General features: G+C 39.9%; 1 protein-coding gene across 1 annotated transcript in view; it reads left to right on the plus strand.

Moving 5' to 3' along the window:
- Positions 1-20,915, plus strand: part of Tshr (thyroid stimulating hormone receptor) — a 98,948-nt gene that overhangs the window by 48,888 nt on the left and 29,145 nt on the right. The window contains exons 3-7 of the mRNA XM_048362492.1: positions 731-802; positions 5,738-5,812; positions 14,735-14,809; positions 15,912-15,986; positions 17,413-17,490. Of these exons, the coding sequence (XP_048218449.1) occupies positions 731-802; positions 5,738-5,812; positions 14,735-14,809; positions 15,912-15,986; positions 17,413-17,490 (375 nt within the window). The remainder of the gene's footprint in view (positions 1-730; positions 803-5,737; positions 5,813-14,734; positions 14,810-15,911; positions 15,987-17,412; positions 17,491-20,915) is intronic.

The following is a 20,915-nucleotide window of genomic DNA, read 5'->3' on the forward strand; positions in this document are numbered from 1 at the left end:
GAAGCTTGAGAAATGGGACACCAATATGAAAAAACATGCTGGCATACTTGAAAACACTTTATTTATAAGGAAACATTCCCAGCCTTTTGGTGGGCATCCAAAAAAAAAAAAATCACACATGGAGGAACAGCCACAACATTGAGTTGCGCATCCAGTCAAGATATTCTCAGCTTCTGAGGAAGAACTGACTCCTTGTCAGTCAGTTATTTCCAAGTGTGAAGTGAATGCTTACACTGAGATAATAGGGAGAGAGACCTTTGTTTGGGCAAAAAAATTATCGCAACCATTCCACTGTCTTTAAGGTCTGACATAAATTTGTTTAATTCCTCCTGATATGTATTTTTAATGTATATCGTGGTGACATTTCAAGCCCTTTCTATTGACAACTGTGTCCTATGAATGCAACCATAATAGTAGTCCTGATGAACTCACAAATGTTCCCCTTCAATTAACAAATGGAATATGAAGTTGGACAAAGGCTTGCTTGTTTACTACTGATTGGTATGTGAAGTTTGAAGATTTATTTTCTGCACGAGTCTCACTCCAATCCTTAACTTGTTGGGGGAAAAATCATATATTTGTTTTTCATTGAGTATTGTTCTTGCTGATGATGTATGGTAAAATGTGTGTTTGAGGACTGTCATGCTTCTAATAATATGATCATTACAATTAAGATGAGTTATTAGGAATGACCTGTGACAAAAACTAATTATGTAACTTATTTTCATAGGAAGCTTATAGAAACTCATCTGAAAACGATTCCTGGTCATGCATTTTCCAATCTTCCCAATATTTCCAGGATGTAAGTCATTTTTTAATACAAAAATTTTGCAATGATGATATATTGCTTTCTAAATGTGTTCTGTCAAGGAAAATCCTTACTGTTGTACATGAATAAGTCAATGGCACCCACATCTCAATGTACTTGCAAGTTCTGTGAGCATGATGTTCATCTAATTTTGTCAAATGTCCACTTCCTAGAAGGTTTAATCCTAAAGCAAATTTAAAATCGTTTACTCTTGACAGATTAATCATTCTTGATGCATTTTAGCATATCTTGAAATGTGGCAGAACTTTAGCTGGGGATCCCTCCAATGAACAGATTTATATGCCTAACCCTTATCTGTCTATACTAGTTTCCAATTAATTCACTTGTCATCATGAATGCAAATGTTTACATGTAGTCAAAATATAGTAAATGGTTTCAGACTTCTGCTTAAAACAAAAGGACTTAAGGTAACTCTAAACCTTAAAGACTGAATTGCTACACTTTCAGATTGAGGAGAGAAAAAAGAGGAAGGATGGTTTAGCACATTTTATATCTGTATATGAAACAACTCAGCTCATTATTTCATTTAACTGATTCTGTCAGTGAATGTATGCGATTCGGGCATATCAAGCAATACCATCAGGACCAACTCATATTGCGACCATTTATTGAGTGCTTATTGTTTCATTTCAGTAATTCCCCAACAGAGGCAATTCTGACATTTGACATTTTGGTTGTTGAAACTAGAAATTCCCATTTCCTACACGGGGGAGTAGAAAAATATTTCTCTTTCCTATTTCTCCCTGTTTTAGCCTATTATGCTAAAATAGATCCTTACCAGAAAAAAGGCATCTTGTGGGGAGAGAAAAGGTCTTGCTTCCTGCCACCACATATGCCTAGTTTACAATGTCCATGATAGCTAGACTCGCAGGGACATACCACTGTGCTCAGCTCTCTGTTAAGAAGGGGTCCTGAGTACTTTTCCTTCCTGGTTGGCCTCAAAATGCAATCATTACTTTAATCTCACTGAATAAATGGTACCTAACTGTTGTCCCCACAACCAAACTAGAACAGTCTAATGGATGCATCTCCAGTTAAAGAAACTAGAACTTCAGTCCAATGATGTGGGCTGAATGACTCTCACTAAAATCTTATAAAAGTCTTATACGTCTTAACTAGGAAACAAAGCAAAAAATTTGGAGCAAGGCATTGCTGCAATTGAGGGGAGCAAGATGGCAGACTTCAAAGTGAGTTTTGCTCTTCTGATGGCTCTGTCATCCATGACAAATCCCACGCAGTCCATAAACAATAGATCGATCCTTCTAAATATGTTCCTTTGTTGTCTGTATGGTGGAGATATGATATTTTTTTTTTTATTATCAATTGAACATAATTTTTTTTTTTACAAGGTGCTGTGCAAAGAGGGTGCAGTTACATAGTAGGGCATTGTGTACATTTCTTGTGATGAGATATGATATTTTTAACAAAACAATTTATATAATGTTATTGCCCTCAAGAATCAAAGGATTAGGAAATCTGATAAATCAAAGGATAGTTGTTGAGAGTATAAATACTTCAAAACAAAATCACAAGGCCATTAGAACACTCACAGTAGCCATGACTTTTTTAAAAAAAAAATCTGATTGGACTGATTAACATTCCTTTTATAACTATTGTATCAATTAAAATGTCTTGCTGGCAGATTCAATTCAGGGTGGTTCTCAGCCTTTCTTACACATAATCACACAGGAAGGATGTGAAAAATCAAAGTACTTGATTCATCTTTCATAAATGCTGATTTAATTATCCTGGGCCAGTGTTTTGTATCTGTGTGCCTGAAAAGCCCTCCAGTAGTTTAATTGTATGTCCAGGATAGAGAATCTCTGCTTTGTCTTTGGCTAGACATCATCTGTTGATAATTAGTTTTCTCAAATGTCATAGAAACATTTCCTAATAGAAAGTGATCATTGAATTTGAATTAGTCGTCCTCACTACAAAATGGAATTTAAGGAAAGTATTTGAACCATTATTATTTTTGTATTCCTGACAAGTTGTTTGTAGGTGTTTCTTCTTTTTCCTCTCAGTACTTAAAACATTAGAGTTCTCTTTTGCTTATACAAAGCTCAAGACAAATTGGGAGTTTGCAGCAAAGAAAAAACTCAATGCTGGTGGCTCATACCTATAATCCTAGCTACTCAGAAGGCTAAGATCTGAAAATTGAGGCTTGAAGCCAGCCTATGCAGGAAAATCTATGCGACTCTTTTTTCCAATTAACCAACAAAGAGCTGGAGGTGAAGGTATGATTCAAATGGTAGAACACCAGCCTGAGGGAAAAAGCCAAATCAGAGAGTGAGGCCCTAAGTACATCCCCAGTAACCACACACACACACACACACACACACACACACACACACACACACACACACATACACACACACATACACACACACACATGCACACAAGCGCACACACTCATGTGTATGTTAAAATCAAGGAGGGAGGTCTTAAGAACATATGTAGTGGGCCGGGAATGCGGCTTAGCGGTAGAGTGCTTGCCTAGCATGCATGAAGCCCTGGATTCGATTCCTCAGAACCATATAAACAGAAAAAGGCACAAGTGGCACTGTGGCTCAAGTGGTAGAATGCTAGACTGGAACAAAAAGAAGCCAGAGACAGTGCTCAGCCCTGAGTCCCAAGCTCCAGGACTGGCAAAAACAAACAAACAAAAGAACATATGCAGTTGCCACCCTATGGAATATTTCACTAGACAATTGTTATACTTTCCTCCTCTTTGAAATGACATTTCTTTTTTTTTTTTTTTTTTTTTTTTGGCCAGTCCTGGGCCTTGAACTCAGGGCCTGAGCACTGTCCCTGGCTTCTTCCCGCTCAAGGCTAGCACTCTGCCACTTGAGCCACAGCGCCGCTTCTGGCCGTTTTCTGTATATGTGGTGCTGGGGAATCGAACCCAGGGCCTCGTGTATCCGAGGCAGGCACTCTTGCCACTAGGCTATATCCCCAGCCCCTGAAATGACATTTCTAATCCTTTACAAGCTCTAGTTAAAATGGTTCTTATTCATTCTAATGCTCTTTTCTAATGCTTTCATTTTTGTTACCTTTTTCTATTCACTTAACACATTTACTATGAATCTCCTACACCTTTCTGCACCATTCATCATTGCCAAGCTATAAAAATGGCTCGGATGCCCCTTGGTAGACAAACAGATTGAGAAAATGTGTTATATGTACACAATAAAACTGTACTCATCCCTTAGAATGATAGAACATCATTGGCAAGAAATGAATGGATCTGTGTAAAAGTATGTTAAGCAAGTCAGACCCTGAGAGACAAAGGATACACATTTTCTCTCTAGGGAAGATCGAACTAATTTACAAATATGCAAGTCAACACATGCAGGCTCATATGAAAGCACACACAAATGTATTAACCAGAGGATGGTATTGGCAAGAAAGAAATCAAAAGGTGTAATTCCTTTGAAAAATGAACTCACAGTCTAACAAAATGAATACCAGGAAACTGATCCTTAAAGGTGTGGGAAGGGAGGTCAAGGGGTAAGGGGCAGACAAATGAGAAGAGGATGTGAGCTAATGCAGACATAATATTCTAATTCATATCCTATAAAACTGGGAAAATTGAGGAGAGGGTGTTGGAGAGTGATGGGGAGAATGATGAAAGGTGTGTCATCAATCAAGATGCATTGTACTTAAATATATTGAATGGTACTACAAACCAAGAAATAGGAAAACCACTAAAGATTCAGTGGCAAAAACACACAGAATTTATAGTCTAATAAGATAATATTAATTAAATATCATCCAACCCACTGGAAATGTGCATGATGTTATGATAATTAGTGAAAGGAGAAGTTTGTGTTGCTATGAAGATGCAGCATGGGAATTATAACCTCATCAAGAAGTTGGGAGAAAGTGTCTAAAGGAAGTGACAATTGAGATCTTAAGAGGAATAGGAAATAAGGTATTGGGAAGGTTTAGGTGCCATAGGATCTGAAAAAAAAAAGTAACAAACCATTTCAGCATAGTTGGGAGAATGCATGTGGGTGGTGCTTTTTGCATGATCTGGGAAGCCCCTGACAAAGAAGTTACATCCCAAAAGTATACACTGGGCTCACAAATAGTGGCTCACACCTCTAATCCTAGCTACTCGGGAGCAGGAGATCTGAAGGTCCTGATTCTTTTTCCAGCCTGAGGAGGAAAGTTTGTGAGACTTTTATCTCCAATAAATTACCAAAAAAGCCAGAAATGGATTGGTGGCTCAAGTGGAGGAATGCTAGGCTTGAGCAGAAAGAAACTCAGGGACAGTGCCCAGTCCCCGAGTTTAAGCCCCAGGACCAGGAAAAAAAAAAAATCTGGAACTGGGAATATGGCCCAGTGGTAGAGTGCTTGCCTTGTATATAAGCCCTGGGTTTGATTTCTCAGCACCACATATATAGAAAAGGCCAGAAATGGTGCTGTGGCTCAAGCAGTAGAATGCTAGCCATGAGCAAAAAGAAGCCAGGGACAGTGCTCAGGCCCTGAGTCTAAGCCCCAGAACTGGCAATAAATAAATAAATAAATAAAAATCCAGTATACTAAAGCCAGGTGCTGGTAGCTCAAGCCTATAGTTCTGACAATTTAGGATCCTGAGATCTGTAATTCAGAGTTCAAAGCCAGACCAGGAAAGGAAAGCCTATGGCTCTTATCTCCCATGAACCCATCTGAAGCAAGAAGCAGAGGTGTGATTCAAGTGATAGAGCATCAGCTTTGTATAAAACCAAAGGGAAAGCACCCTGGCCCTGAGTTTAAGCCCTAGTACTTGAAAACAAATTATTTACACACATATATGTACATATATGTATATATGATAGCATACTATATATGTACATATATCATACAACTTTCTACTTTGTAATACTAACTTTCTGCTTTATCTTCTGTTTTTGTGACATTCAGCTACTTATCTATAGATGCCACTCTGCAGCACCTGGACTCACATTCCTTCTTCAATTTGAGTAAGATGACTCACATGTGAGTATAAGGCAAAGTGGAACACAGACCACCCTGGACAGACAATTTGGGGGCTCAGGAAGGCAATAGGGGGAGCTGGTTTCTGAGTCATAGGTCAAAACTTATACTTATGGTTAACTCCTTAACTTGTTCTCACTCGGTTTATGTTAATCCATCCTAATTTCATATTAAACTCTTCTGGGGGGGGGGTGGTTGGGTGTTGGGGTCCATCTTTCTCCCCTGGATGGAAGGGGCTTGAGGCACCTCCCCCAGTTGGGGAATGCGGCCCTTCCATCCTCTCTACATTGGAATCCGGAGAAACCGGTTGGGCAAATAGACCCCCGACTTAGCTGGCAGCCAGCCTGGCGCCTACCAGCCCCGCCCTGGTTTGGCGCCCTCAGAGTGACGTAGCCCCTTGGAGGTCAAGTGACCAGCCCCTTGGGAGTCACGTGACAGCCGCTTAGCCTATCGGAATCCTGGCCAACCCCCTCCCTTAGGAATCATCTCCCCTTGACCTTCCCTCAATAAAGTTAGTTTGCTCTCAGAAGCCTACTCCGTGGTCTATGTACGCTAGCTCCCAGGGAAGGATAGCGGCCACATTACCACGCGGGTCACGCGCACGCCAGGCCGGAGTCACCCCTACGTCCCACCCTGACAGACCTGCAGGCCGAGGGTTAGGGGAGAGGACGATACGAGGGTAATAAGAGAGAAAGAAATAAGCCTCTGAGCCGGGTCAGAGAAATAACCCCAACAGTTGGGGAATGAATGCCAACTTTGTTTCCATTGTTATTCATTTTATTACAAGGCTGTGAATTATTACTGGTGTGAATGTGAGTGAACCAGTCAGTCTATACTGAGTACCTACGTGACTCCAGAGCCTGCTCACAATCGTGCAGAACTACTATTTTTCCCTTCGCTAGGAAATCAAAACATTGTGTAGTGAGATTTGACAGGAGGGAAGCCAATAGCTACCTCTGGATTTGAACCCTAGTTTCTTACTGTTCCCATGAACTGTGTATATGTCAGGTAATGTGTGTGTGTGTGTGTGTGTGCGCGCGCGCGTGCGCACGCATGCACGGGCGCCTGGGGGTGCATGTTGCCTAGATAATGACTGACTTCATGGGCCAGAAAGCAAAGAGAGACAGAAAGCGAGCAGGATTCCATAATCCCTTTGGAGAGCATGTTCAGTGAACGTCCATTAGGCTAACTCTCCTGCAGCTCCATGGCAACTCCCAATAATGCAACTCTGAGGACCAAGCCTTTAGCATGGAGAGTTTTAGGAGACACCCCTCCACACCGTACCAATGAAATACTAACAAATAACAAAAATCCTATCCATCTGCAAGTGTTTGATACATTTTAGACATTAAACTTATATCTTTTAATTCTCAAAAAAAAACAACAAACCCAAAATTCTAGGAAGTGGGGATTGTTATTTTCATTGTATTTACCAACCTCTAAGTACACAGAGGCTAGTGCTCTACCACTTGAGCCACAGCGCCACTTGGTAGTATATTTTGAAGTCAGGTAACATAATGCCTCCTTTGTTCTCTACACAGAACAAGTACTCTGCCACTTGAGCCATGCTTCCAACTCCAGCTTTTTGCTGATTAGTAAGAGATAAGAATCTAGAGAATGTGTCTTTCCAGGCTCCCTTTGAACCACAATCCTCAGATCTCAGCCTCCTGAGTAGCTAGGACTATAGGAGTTATGATACACTAGAACTCAGCTTGTGATGGGGGATTTTATTTCTTTTTTAAACGAAAATATGCATTCCACTTGTAATCAGATGAAACAAACCTTTCAAAAATTAGAAATTCCTACAACATGCATTGGACTTGAAATTAGTCATTGATAATAAAATACATTAGGGATTTTTAAAACACAAAATTATTTAATTAAACTAAAACCAAATCCCAATGATTGAAAATAGAATAATTAGCCTAATTATGATTCTTACCTTTTGTCTGAGTATTGTAGAAGATTTAGACTACTTAAACCCCAGGACCACCAAAACCAAAGGGACAAGATTAATAATTAAGCTTGAGGCCCTGGGATCAATCCCTTGAATTTAGGGAAATAAATAGAAATAAATAGACTTTGAGTAAAGCAACTAGTTCTCTGCAATATGGGTCTACTTCATTCTAATCAATTGAAGGTCTTAATTTAACAGCTGTTAAATTGATTAAGTATTTAAAGTAACAAAACTATAGCTTTGCTCACATATAAACATCTTAAGAAAGTTAAGTAATGGATAAATATTTCCTTCTGCCTCCCAGATCTCCAAAACAAATTGCATATAATGTATCCAATATTTATTTAATTTTAATCTCTCCTCTCACTGAACCAACCAGAGCTCAAAGTAATCTGCCTCTCTCTTTTTTTTTGGAAACATAGGCACCTAAAATCAGACCATAAAAACACTGGAAATCAAATTGAAGCACGACTCCAAGTTGAGGACTAGCTGAGAGCTAGGGTTTAGGTTAATATTCTTGTTCAGTTTTGTTTTCAATAACATAACATTATTGCCCTTGTATTTCTTATAATGCCAATTATGCAGGCTGGAATAGCCCCTCTTCCTTTCCGATATCTTATTATAAATCATCTCCATGAGGTGATATGAAGCTTTCTCATTCTCATTGGCCCTTTGAGTTTAGAAAATAATACTGGGAGTCTGGTGCTGGCATGCTGAGCACTTTAAACTAGTGGCTGTTGGAAGGCCTCCAAAGCAGCATCCGCCTCTCTCCTACCCTATCTTCTACCCTCATTGCTCCCCTGAAGCAAGCATAGAAACCAGTACTCTATCCCCAAGGTGGATGATAGAAACTAAAACCTCTCCTCCCCCGGAGTCAGCCACAAAAACCAAGAAATATTATTCAAGCTTCCCTCCGACTTCCTGTGCAAGAGATAGGCATTAAAATAAATAAATACATTAAAAAAATTCCTTGGCCTATAAGTCTGATAGTAGTTCATAAGACCTTTGTCCTAGAGAGGTCCTGTCTCGTATCTGGGAGGAAGAACATACCCTGTGGAGATGTGGAGGAGAATCTGAATGGACAGGCTTTACTCGTTCCCTCCCTTGGTCTGTTACCTTTAGATCATGTCTGTTTATTCAGTCACACTGAAGAGGCTGTCCATTATTCTCTGGAATCTAAGCATTAAAATGGACAGTTTCCCCTGAGTTCTTAGGTCTTCCTTTTCTGAAGGATCTAGTGTTGTGGAAAGCTTTGATTACTGTAGATTTCTTAGGTTCCTCTTAACCTTTTTGTTGCTGTTGTTGTTATGTGAGGGTTGACCCTGGCACACCTGGTGAATGTGGAATGCTGGCTTGTCTTTACCACATCTACTGCCTCATCTAAGTTCGCAGGTGAATTGCTACCACATCGGCTTCATATCACCTTCTGGTTGTTTCTCAGATTGGCACGGTTTGAATCATAAACTAGAGATACTCAGGTTGTAGGAAAAAATCTCTAAAGATGAGAATCACAGCGAAGCGCTATGATCTAAAGCCTACTGAATAACTAAGGTGGATGTGTAAATGGGAGAACATAAGGAATGAAATCAGTTGCTGGAAAGCTCCTTAACAGCAGCAAGAGTTAAGCCTTCATGCTCCTTTTCTTCCTCTTCCCCCTTCCTTAGGCTCCTTCATCTCTCACTCAAATGTTTCTGCATATTGTTTGGGAGACACTAGGGAATGTTGGCCAAATGCCAGTTGTTTTGAGCAAGTCTATTTCTCTGCTCATGGCTCTTACTGAGAATTAATGTTTCTCAGGAGAAGAAGAAAAAAAAATCCAGAATCTAGAAAAAAAATGATTAAAGGAACCTGATATATACTGAACTAGTGATCTATGAATTTGTGATCACACTGTAGGCTGGACATCAATATTACACTTGTGTAAAAGTCTAATTTTATTTGAAATTCAATAAAGGGGAATTAATAATGCAAGACTTGATTTTTTATTATGATGAATGGTCTTGAAACATAATTTTAAAGATAGGGGAATACTGTTATCGGAAGTTAGAGAATCTCAGTTGAGGCCCAGTGTTGCCTCTAGCTGGAACACACCAGTAACCTAACCTTTGTCTTTGTTGGTTGTCTACAAGGTGAAGAGGATGCCTACTGACTGCATCACTGAAGACTATGCTCTCCTTATTTCATTGGGAGGACTAACTCACCCGAGAAGAAATACCGTCAGTTTCTTTCTACTTTTAAATCTTCCTAAAAGGAGCTTTTTCTTATTAGGAAGCTTTAATGTTCTCAGATAAATAGCCCAATCTCATAGAAAAAGATACCCTAAGTAACATATCTGGTACTGCATATTTTTCTCAAACCACAGCATATACATCATTTGTGTGGGATTTAAAGTTTGGATGGTGTGTGTGTGTGTGTGTGTGTGTGTGTGTGTGCATGCCATTACTAGGGCTTCAAGCCAGGGTCCAGACATTGTCCCTTAGCTTTTTCTCTTAACATTTGTACTCTACTACTTGAGCCAAAGCTCTACTTTCCACTTTGGGGTGTTTAATTGGAGATAAGAGACAGTGATCTTCAGATCTCAGTCCGCTGAGTCAACAGGATTACTAGCATGAGCCACCAGCACCTGTTTTGTTTGTTTCTTCTGGTTTTTGTGTTGTTCGTTTTGGCATACCTTTATTTTTACTTCTGTCCTTGAGACCAAATAAAACAAAAAGTAAAAAATGCTGTCGTCTTTGCTTTCCTATGGGAGAAATAACCACTATAAACCATGTGCTTTATGTTTTAAGAATTGTATCCATGCTTATTGTGTTAGTTTGGGTGGATAAAGAAATAAACAAGAAGCTGGGTGCTGGTGGCTCACACCTGTAATCGTAGCTACTCAGGAAACTGAGATCTGAGGATCTTTGTTGAAAGCCAGCCAGGGTAGGAAAGTCCTTAAGACTTATCTCCAATTAACCACCAGAAAACCAGAAGTGGCAGTATGGCTCAAAGTGGTAGAGCTCTAGCCTGGAGCGAAAGAACTCAGGGACAGGGCCCAGACCAAAAAAAAAAAGAAATAAACAAGAAGAAAAATGTGCAACAGCCCTAAGGCGAGTAACATTCATTTCTGGTTCATGAAATAGTACTGGGTGGATGGGTGGGTGAGACATCTCCTAACTTTTCTAGTGAGAGGTTCTGTAGTCCCAACCTCCAGGCCTCCATTCTTTCTGTCTTTGAAAGGGTTACACTGCATTTGTGTCTAACCTTTTCTCTTTCCATTTAGCTAGGCTCTTGGTAGTCTATGCTTACTTCACTGCTTCTTTGCTTCAGGGGAAGTTTTTTGAAATTTCACACTTTTCAGCAAGTGTTGAACTGTCTTCTCACCTCAGAAAACGGCTTCTTTTCTCTGCTTGTGGTATTTCTTTCTTTCTCTTTCTCTCTCTCTCTCTCTGCCTCCCCTGCTTTTTACCTGCCCCTCAAAGCTCCATCTTCCATGTGTCTTCTCTCTCCTTGTAGCCTCGCTCACACCTTTCTCCTTTTCCAGAGCCTATGGAAGTTGCCAGCCTTATTTAAACAGCTGTCACTAACAGCAATGATCATTTCCCTTTCACCTTTTAAAGCTCACGCTGTGGGCTGCATTTACTCATTGTGACATCCGTTAGCTTCGCTCATCCAAGTCTACTTGTTCAAAACTTATCACTTATGGGGCAATCTTCCAGATGGCAAAACACACTCAATTTTCAAACTCTCTTATTTTCCATGTGTTTGTCTCGGACAGCAGCTGGAGTCCTCCTCTTCAAATGGAAAGGTGTGGCAAGAAGATGCTTGTTAATCTGGGGAAGTGAGAGGGCCACCTCCATAGAACAGAAGGAAATCCAAAGACCTAGGCCTTTCAGTTTTAAAACTAGGATAAGAAGTAAAGGCTGGTTTAAAGAGAATATTTTTTCCCATGGAGGGTCTTGGTTGGGTACAAATCATGCCTTAATAATCTAGAATTCACAGTTACAGCAAGGTAACAATTTGTTGTTCAGTCCTGGGGACCAAACCTAGGGCCTTGTGCATGCTAGACTAGTGTTGCACTGAGCAACATCCCAGCAAAGGATGAAGTGAGTGGTTCTAAAAGCCTTGATGTAAACACTTGATTCTTTTAGTGGAAACATTTGCAGGTTTTTCAAGTAGTTCCTGTAATGGCTCAGACTGTGTTCATCCCAGCTACTCACAAAAGAAGGAAATGGAGAATCACGGCTCCTAGCCAGTAAAGTGTTAGTGAAACTTCATCGCATCTAGTTAGCCTGGCTGCATAGGAGGCTAGAGGTAGGAAGATCATGGTCCAGGTTAGTCAAAGTGAAACCCTACTTGAAAATTAAGAAAAGAAAAAATAAAAAATAAATAAAAAGAAAAAAAAGAAAATTAAGAAAAGAAAATCAAAAAAGGGTTGGGGTTATGGCTCAAGTGCTAGAGGACTAGTATTTGTGAAGCTCTGAGTTCAAATCCCAGTACTATCAAAAAAAGTTCCTATAATTAACAATAAAGTTATTTGCCTAGGTTAGAGTCACCTGGGTGAATAAAGTTATTAAATGAGTAAAATGGAGGGAGCAGTAAGGTTAATTCTCATCGACCGTAAAACTATGTGTGTAGGGAGGAGGAGAAATGGGTGGTTTCAACTGTCAGAGATTCCAACCTTTCTTTTCCGAGGTCTGTTTCTGAGGCAATGTGCTTAGTTGAAATATTTAACCTAGCACATTTAAAATTGTTGTTATTATTATTACAAAGGTAATATACAGAGGAGCTACAGTTTTCTAAGTCAGCGTCACCCCTACCCACACTCTCCCACCTTTTCCCTCCCATCTCCACCCACAAGTTGTAGAGTACGTTTTCAACACAGCAGCAAGTAGATACCAGTGCTACATTTGTTTAGCCTTTGTCCTTCCATTTCTGTCTTTCCCCTGACACTCTCAAAGACACATACAGGAACAAACAAGATGAAAAGAAAATAGCAAAAAAAGAAAAAATCTCTTTGTTTCTATTTCCTAGAGTTCATTTGCATAGAGAGGACTTCCTATGGTCAGATGCCCATGGGCACTGCGCTTTTGCGTTCCACTCGGAAGGCTATCCTCCTGCGTCCTGACTGTGTGCCCAGCAGAGTTGTAAAACCTCTTCTGTAAAAACATTGCAACCCCTTCAGCCCCAAGTCCTGATGTCTGTTCTAGCTTTCATTGTACTTGCAAGAATGACAATAATAAAACCATTGTTTATAGAAAGCTTTTAGCTACAGGAAGCCCTTATAGAGGAAGAGTCTTTAGAAAGGGGATGTGCTGCAGCTGTACCTCTTTCATAGAGCTTGTAAACTAGGGGTGAGAAGATCATACCAAGGAAATGGAGTGGCCAAGGAAACACCGTGCCCAAAGTCAGGTAGCCCAAAGTAGCAGAACCAAGATTCGATCTCAGGTCCACTTGAATTTTCAGCAGAGAAAACTTCTAATAGGTACTACCACATGGATGAAGCCCAAAGACTTCAAGGTAAAGGAAAAGAAGAAAACATCACAGATACCCTGCGGTTAACCACAGATTAACCACATCATAGGATGTCATAGATAGGCAATGTCCAGATATGGCAAATTTATAGAGATAGAAAATAGGGACAAGTCATATTAGAGTGATGACCTAGCATGTTAGGACCTGGGTTTGAGTCCCAGAACTGTAAAGAGGAAGAAAACAAAGAGGAAGAGGAGGAAGAATGAGACAAAAAGAAGAGTTCAGTGATCAGTGATTTCTAGGCATGAGGCGGGGAACGGGGATTATCTGCTAATACGGTTACTTTGGTTGCTCACTTCTGGGAATTTGGTAAATATTTTTAAACTGTAGATTTACAACGGATGAACTTTGTGGGGTGCAAATTTCCCTTCGATAAGATAGTTTTAAGACCTACAGAAGTCAGATCCTAAGCTTTCTGACTGGTAGCATCAGACTGAACCCAGAGACCCATAGAAATCAAGTATCAGAAGGTATCTGTGAGGAGAAAGGCTCCAGTTCTTCCCATGTTCTTACATATGCTTGCCTTTAAGCATTTTGACCAATCCACATATGTTCAGAGTGTGTAATTTGACTAGCAACAGCTCATTACTAGCAGTGTTTTGTTTCACTCATGCTAATGGCATTCTCGATCCGCATATATATATGCACATATATATATATATATCTGTAAATGACAGGTACTTGGAATATCACAATATTTCTGCAGAAGAGTCTTAAATGATTGACATTGTAAAATAAACTCAAGAGGACTATTAAGGTTCATTTTGTCTTCTGCATCTGAAATAGCAACAACCAGACCTCACCCCTCCTTTTGCAAGACTCTCAACCATCGGATGACGCACTTAACCTCCCACTCCAGGGCCCTGTGGTCTTGGTCAGGATGCTGGCTCTTGGTAATATTAAAGATAATTGTCCTCAACAATTATCATGCCATTGGAGCAGCGTCTGGGTTGTTTTTTTTCTCTCTCTCTAAAGCCAAAAGGGAGGAAAAACAAACACCCTCTAAGAGTCCAAAGGTAGTCCACAAATTCAAATGGACTGAGAAATCAAGTCATTGAAGCAAGATGGACACAACCATTATGTTCCTTTGAGAATTCTTTTTTTTTTTTTTTTGCCAGTCCTGGGCCTTGGACTCAGGGCCTGAGCACCATCCCTGGCTTCTTTTTGCTCAAGGCTAGCACTCTACCCCTTGAGCCACAGTGCCACTTGCGGCTTTTCCTATGTATGTAGTGCCGAGGAATTGAACCCAGGGCTTCATGTATACGAAGCAAGCACTCTTGCCACTAGGCCATATCCCCAGCCCCTCCTTTGAGAATTCTTATCCACGGAGGCAATTACTAGAGCACAATAATCACTCAACAACACATACGCATACCCTTTTCTCGTGGATTCTGTGAAACCTCACTTATGTTTATGGATAGACTCTGGTGACTGTGCTTCCATGTCTTTTACAGAGAAATCAGGAACACCAGAAGCTTAACCTCCATAGACCCTGATGCCCTGAAAGAGCTCCCCCTCCTGAAGTTCCTGTAAGTGTAACTCCTTTCTCATCCCATCTGCTTTCTCTTGAGAATCTTTAATGCCAATATCTTCCAGGCCCCTCCCTAGGATGCTAGCATTTTAATGACGCATGGCTTCATTCAAATTGCTTCTTAATGAGCAAAGGTATCAGATGAAGTAGTTCACATATTAAATATCTATTCAAAACTGTCAGCAAGAAGTATGAGGACAAGAGACCCGCTCCGAGAGACAAAAAGGAGAAAATGTCATTGTGTACATATAGGCTTAAAATGTGCTATCATAAGACAGAAGGAAACCGAATCTTGATAACTGGTCAATTCTGTTTAGAAATAGGTACTGAAGTTATTTCACAGGGGAAGAAAGGGCACAAATGATGAAATTTAGTCTTTTGTAAATCAGAGAACCTTGCTTTAGTCAGGCTTTGTGAGCAGAGGGGCCAAAGCATCTTTGTTTTGCTTTGTCTATACGATGTAGCACAGAGTTAAGTGTTTATATCATGGTATTAATGACAACTTTTAGTCTTGACATTTGACAGTGCCAACTTTTGTTGAGGGGAAGATAAGGTCTTTGAATTTTTTTCCATTCCTGAAGATGTTTTAGACATTGATGCTACTATTCACAGGTCACTGTTATACGAAAACGTCATTCTTAGCAAGATAACACAATGTTCAGCTCTGAACAAGAAAGCCTAGATTGAATTTAGTACTCATGTGTCCCTCTTCCTTCTTCTTTCTCCCATCTCCTCCCACCCCTCCCTACACACATACTGTCTTCCAGTTAAAATAAGGAAGTCCCCCTCACCGCCCCCCCCCACACACGGAAGAAACTGTAATTCCTATTTCTAGGAATTCAACTGGCTTCAATCAATCCCCAGGGTATTGTAAGCAGAGCAAATTACTGACACGGGATTAAATTACTGTGCCTTGAAAGGACATTGCCCCATCCCACAGGTGGAACTTTCCCACAGCCACTCAGAAATGGAATAGAATACTTAGGATTTGATTCCAGAAGGACTTCTGAACCCACACTTTCAGATACTTCCTACTTTCTACTTCCTATATATTAATTTCCCATCTAAAACCTTTCCTTTCTTTTTAAAATATAATTTAGTGGTATTTTCAACACTGGACTTCGAATATTCCCCGACCTGACCAAAGTTTCTTCCACTGATGTGTTCTTTATACTGTAAGTATGCACAACATACAGTATTTGGTACTAGTTTGCTTGTAACTGACGAACTAGAATGCAGTCATGGTGGATGGCTGAACCCAAGTAAAGCAGTTCGTTCAAGGAAGAAAGAGCGTTCAGTGTGTGAACACTAATAGACAAAGGAAGATGGGACTGAGAAATGACAGTGGGATTTAGTCATGTGGGCCACTAGTGATTCTGACAAGAACAGATTCAACAGAGTGCTAGGGATGGGGACACATCATAGGAGTGTGTGCAAGAGACAATTGGTGAAGATAAATTGGAGAACTCTTTTGAGAAGTTTTGCTTTAAAAAAAAAACAAAAACTGCCTGACACTGGTGGCCCATGCCTGTAATACTAGCTACTCAGAAGGCTAAGATCTGAGGATCATGGTTCAAGGCCAGCCAGAATAGAAATGTCCATGAGACTCTTACTGCAAAAATTAAAAAAAGCCAGAAATGGAGGTAGATATCAAACCTAGAGCCTCACATATATTATACAATTACTTCCACCACCAAACCTCATCCGCAGCCCATTTTATTAACAGATGAGACAAATTATAGAACACTTGTTGATGGAAATAATTGAAAATAGGGATCATTAATAATTAAAACAACACTTTGTCATCATTTTTAAATCATTTTTAGAACACATTCCAATTCATTACATTTGCTCCACTCAACCACCTTATATGTTATTATTTTTTAGTCAGGAAACTGAGGAACAGAAAACCTATGGGATCTTTGTCTGAGCCAAGTACAGTGGGCAATCAAGAGTCATATCGGCTGGGAACATGGCTTAGTGCTAGAGTGCTTGTCCAGCATGCATGAAGTCCTGGGTTTGATTCCTCAGTACCACATACACAGAAAAAGTCAGATGTGGTGCTGTGGCTCAAGTGGTAGAGTGCTGGCCTTGAGCAAAAGCTCAGGGACAGTGCCCAGGCCCTGAATTCAAGCCCCAGGACTGGCCAAAAAAATAAAAGAAGAAATTATTTTATGATTTCTCCTGAGGTTTGAACTGAGGGCCACTTGAGCTTGCATAGAAAGGTTCTCAAAAAGCATATACCTGGCAGTTTCACAATAGAGGACGTTTTAGTAATACTCATGAAATGAAATCCATTGGTCCCTTTCTCCTGACCCTTCTATTGATGTAGAAAACTCCAGTGGCTATGAGCAGTGTGTTCCAGATCCAGACATCTCTGTGAGTCCGGGACCTCAGCCCATACCCAAAGCTCACTTGCTTAGCACACCGGGGTAAACGCCTCACCTCACATGACCACTGCTGGTTAAAAAGGATCAGTGAAACTGAAAAATGAGGAAGACAATGCTACGTTATGTTAGGTTATTCAAAGTGTCTTTGTGTAACAAGAGCCTTTTCCAGCATTTTCTTTTCCAAGTGTTTTTGACCCTTTCTCTCTTGCAGTGAAATCATGGACAATCCTTACATGACTTCAATCCCCGTGAACGCCTTTCAGGGGCTGTGCAATGAAACTCTGACACTGTGAGTACTGCTGATGTCATTCCTGCCAACCACTGAGTTTTTCTAGGGCCATTCTAATTTTACAGACGACCCAAGAACCCATATTTACCTTATAATATGTACTCCATAATCAACAAAGGGTTCCCGTAATTAAATAAGAGCATTTACCTTTGTGTTGTGATACTCTGTACAACACTCTTTGTTGTAGACAATGAGAAAAGAGTATTTCCTTTCTGCCATGGTTGGTACATTTCTTTCCTGGAACAGGCCAATTATACAAGATCATACAATCTCTCTAACAACTACTTGTTCAACAAAAGTAGCTACACATAAAAATAAACTACTGGACATATCTGTGTTCCAGAGACATTTTATACAGAAACAAATAATAGATCCACTATGGCCTCTAGGTCTTGTGCTATAATGTCCTCTATTCAACTACCCTTATTCTACAGAGGAAAAATCACTGTGGAGTAAATGTGCCTTTAACAAGACCACTGAGTTAAGATAGCAGTGGTACTAAAAGCTTTACACATTCTGAATTCTTGCTACAGCATTAGCCTCCAATAGAGGATGTTAAATAGAAAACATCATTATTTTTTCCAGAATTTTGAATGAGTTTGCCCCTATTGATGCTTAAGCAGGGATAGTCAGAAAAAGTTTTAATGGGAAAAATCAAATTGAAATATAAAAGATAAGTTAATGCTCCATGCTGGTAGTGAATTCTCTGTTAGCCACAAAATAAAATTGTGACCACTTTGGCAGATCTCGTCTATTTTTAGTACTACTACTTCATTTTTTTTTTTTTTTGCCTAGATAATCACCCAAACAGGTCACACTACAATCTGGAGTTCTTTATAAGATACAAGCATGATTCCGTTACTCCCAGAAAAAGAAATACAAGCTTTCCTGTATGTTTTTTCATTGTTTTGTTTGTATGCCAGTCCTAGGGCTTGAAATCTGAGGCTGCTCAAGGCTAGCGTTTACCACTTGAGTCACGGTGCCACTTCACAGGCTTTTTCTGAGTAATTAGTTGGAGATAAGAGTCTCATGGTTTTTCCTGCCCGGGCTGGCTTGGAACCACCATGCTCAAATCTTAGCCTTCCGGTAGCAAAGATTCCAGGTGTGAATCACCAATGCCCTTCATCCACCTTAAGGTTTTATTTTGGGTTTTTTCTTTTAAAGAGGCCCTTTTCTAAGCCATTCTGTGTCTAGGAGTTTGTGCCTATGACCTGTCTCAACTGCTTGGCCACTTCCCACAATGGACTATTTCAGGGAATCCTTCTCACCACCTGGGAGAGTTCTCATGAAAACAAGAGATTCCTTCTCAGCCACCATTCCTTTAGACAGCCCTGAGAATTCTTGGGCTGTTAGATCACTCATTCCTGAACCTCAAGGCATGTACCTCTTTCTGAGAGAAAGTTTCTACTGTGCTAAGTAGCACCCCTTATAAATAAACATTCTCAGTTTCTTTACAGACCACTGCCTTTCCCACAGGACAATCCTTCCTAAGACTTCAGTTTGGCAAGCAGCCCTCTCTAAGAAGAGCTGTTCAAGGTTCCACAATCTCCTGGGTCCCAGTAATCCTTTTAGCAATAGCTGAGTAAGGAAACTTCCCATGTTCTGGGTGGAAAGGTGGGAATGGCAGGAAGTGAGTTACCTTTTCTGATAATCATTCCTACATTCCTGATACAGGCCTTTGAAGTTCATGCTCAAAACCGCTTTGAATAGAAAAGGACATGTGTCTAACAGCAGAGTTTGGGCCTATCTTCTTCTTCTTTTTTTTTTTTTTTGGCCAGTCCTGGGCCTTGGACTCAGGGCCTGAGCACTGTCCCTGGCTTCTTTTTGCTCAAGGCTAGCACTCTGCCACTTGAGCCACAGCGCCCCTTCTGGCCATTTTCTGTATATGTGGTGCTGGGGAATTGAACCCATGTATATGGGTATATGTATATGAGGCAAGCACTCTTGCCACTAGGCCATATCTCCAGCCCTGGGCCTATCTTCTTGAGAAAGCAATTCCAATTAAAGTTTGAAATGCTTTCTTTTTTCTCTCTTGATTATTTTTCTTGGACATTCTTACTGTCTGAGATGCACAACAAAATTTGGGAAATTGAAAATGCATAGTTTTCCCACATTGTTATTACAATGTGCATGCTGCATGATGAAATGAATTACATATTAAAAGACCTTAAGTTTGTTTAATGTATAATTCTCACAGCTTTATTAAAGGTGCAGTTTAGAAATGAAAGTTGATTTAACTATTGGATAAGTTAACTTATCTATCAGAATCAGTCCCTTAGCCTTGGTTTCTGAGAAATATTGTAATCCTCACGTGGGATACTTGAGTCACCAGGATTAAATTTACAATACAACTACTTAAAACAACAACAACAACAATAATGAAACTGAGATTTCCCTCAGTTCTTCACAATGATACAGGATGAATGCAAGTTTTAAGACATTGCTTTTAATATAGTCATCTCAAAAGTGATCCTTGTTGTATGACATGCATGGTGTTATTTGATCTCTTAAGCAACCAGCTGGTTAGGATATTATTATCATATTTTTAGAGATAAAGGAACTGAAGATAAGAGAGAATAGCAAATTTCCAGGACTGCCTTGATACTAAGTGGCAGACCTACTTCCAAATTTGAATTGTCCTATGTGCTTCTTAATGTGCTCCTGCAGTCAGCACTGGGTGAATTACAGGTGGAGTTAAAGCTTCTCTCCAGTTGTCATTAAAAGCTTCCACAAACTCTGCCTACTTGTGGTCATGGCTGTCATTCATCTCTTGTATTTCATGCACATAACCACAATAATCCCCACAGATCTCAAAATTCAACGGGCTGGGCTTTTTACTCTGCAGAAAAGAAAGACATGTGCTGACAGTAGGTAGAAGAAGGTCATGGGCCCTGATTCCCAACTCGGCTAGACCAATCTGTTTTTGGTGAGTCACCTCCATATGTCTGAGGTTGTAACATTTCACATTGGCCCTCAGTGCGAAATTAACTAGTTGCAGAAATAGCAACAAGTGAAAACATTAAAATTTTTCTATTTGTTTTCTTAGGTTTGTCTATGAAGGTCAACTTAACTCAATACATAGCTACTAAGCATTCAAACTGTGATAAATCCTGAGAAAATAGGTCAAAAACAAATATGAAATAACATTTTACATAGAAAAATCTGTTCAATCAGATGAATGTTTTTCAAAGTGTTCACCTCAAGAAACTTCAGCTATATCTCCACTGTTGACACCAAATTAATATTACCTGAAACCTTTTTTCATTTCTTGACATATGAGTGTATGTGTATTCAAGATATGGATGCATATATATTAAGTATAGATACACACACATGTGGATAGACATAGTTCTATGCATGATAAAGTGAGGGACCATTATTATAAGAAACAAATTTGTAAATGACAGATTTTCAAGCACAAATTT

This window comes from Perognathus longimembris, chromosome 14 (genome assembly GCF_023159225.1).
Source record: "Perognathus longimembris pacificus isolate PPM17 chromosome 14, ASM2315922v1, whole genome shotgun sequence".
Classification (NCBI taxonomy): domain Eukaryota; kingdom Metazoa; phylum Chordata; class Mammalia; order Rodentia; family Heteromyidae; genus Perognathus; species Perognathus longimembris.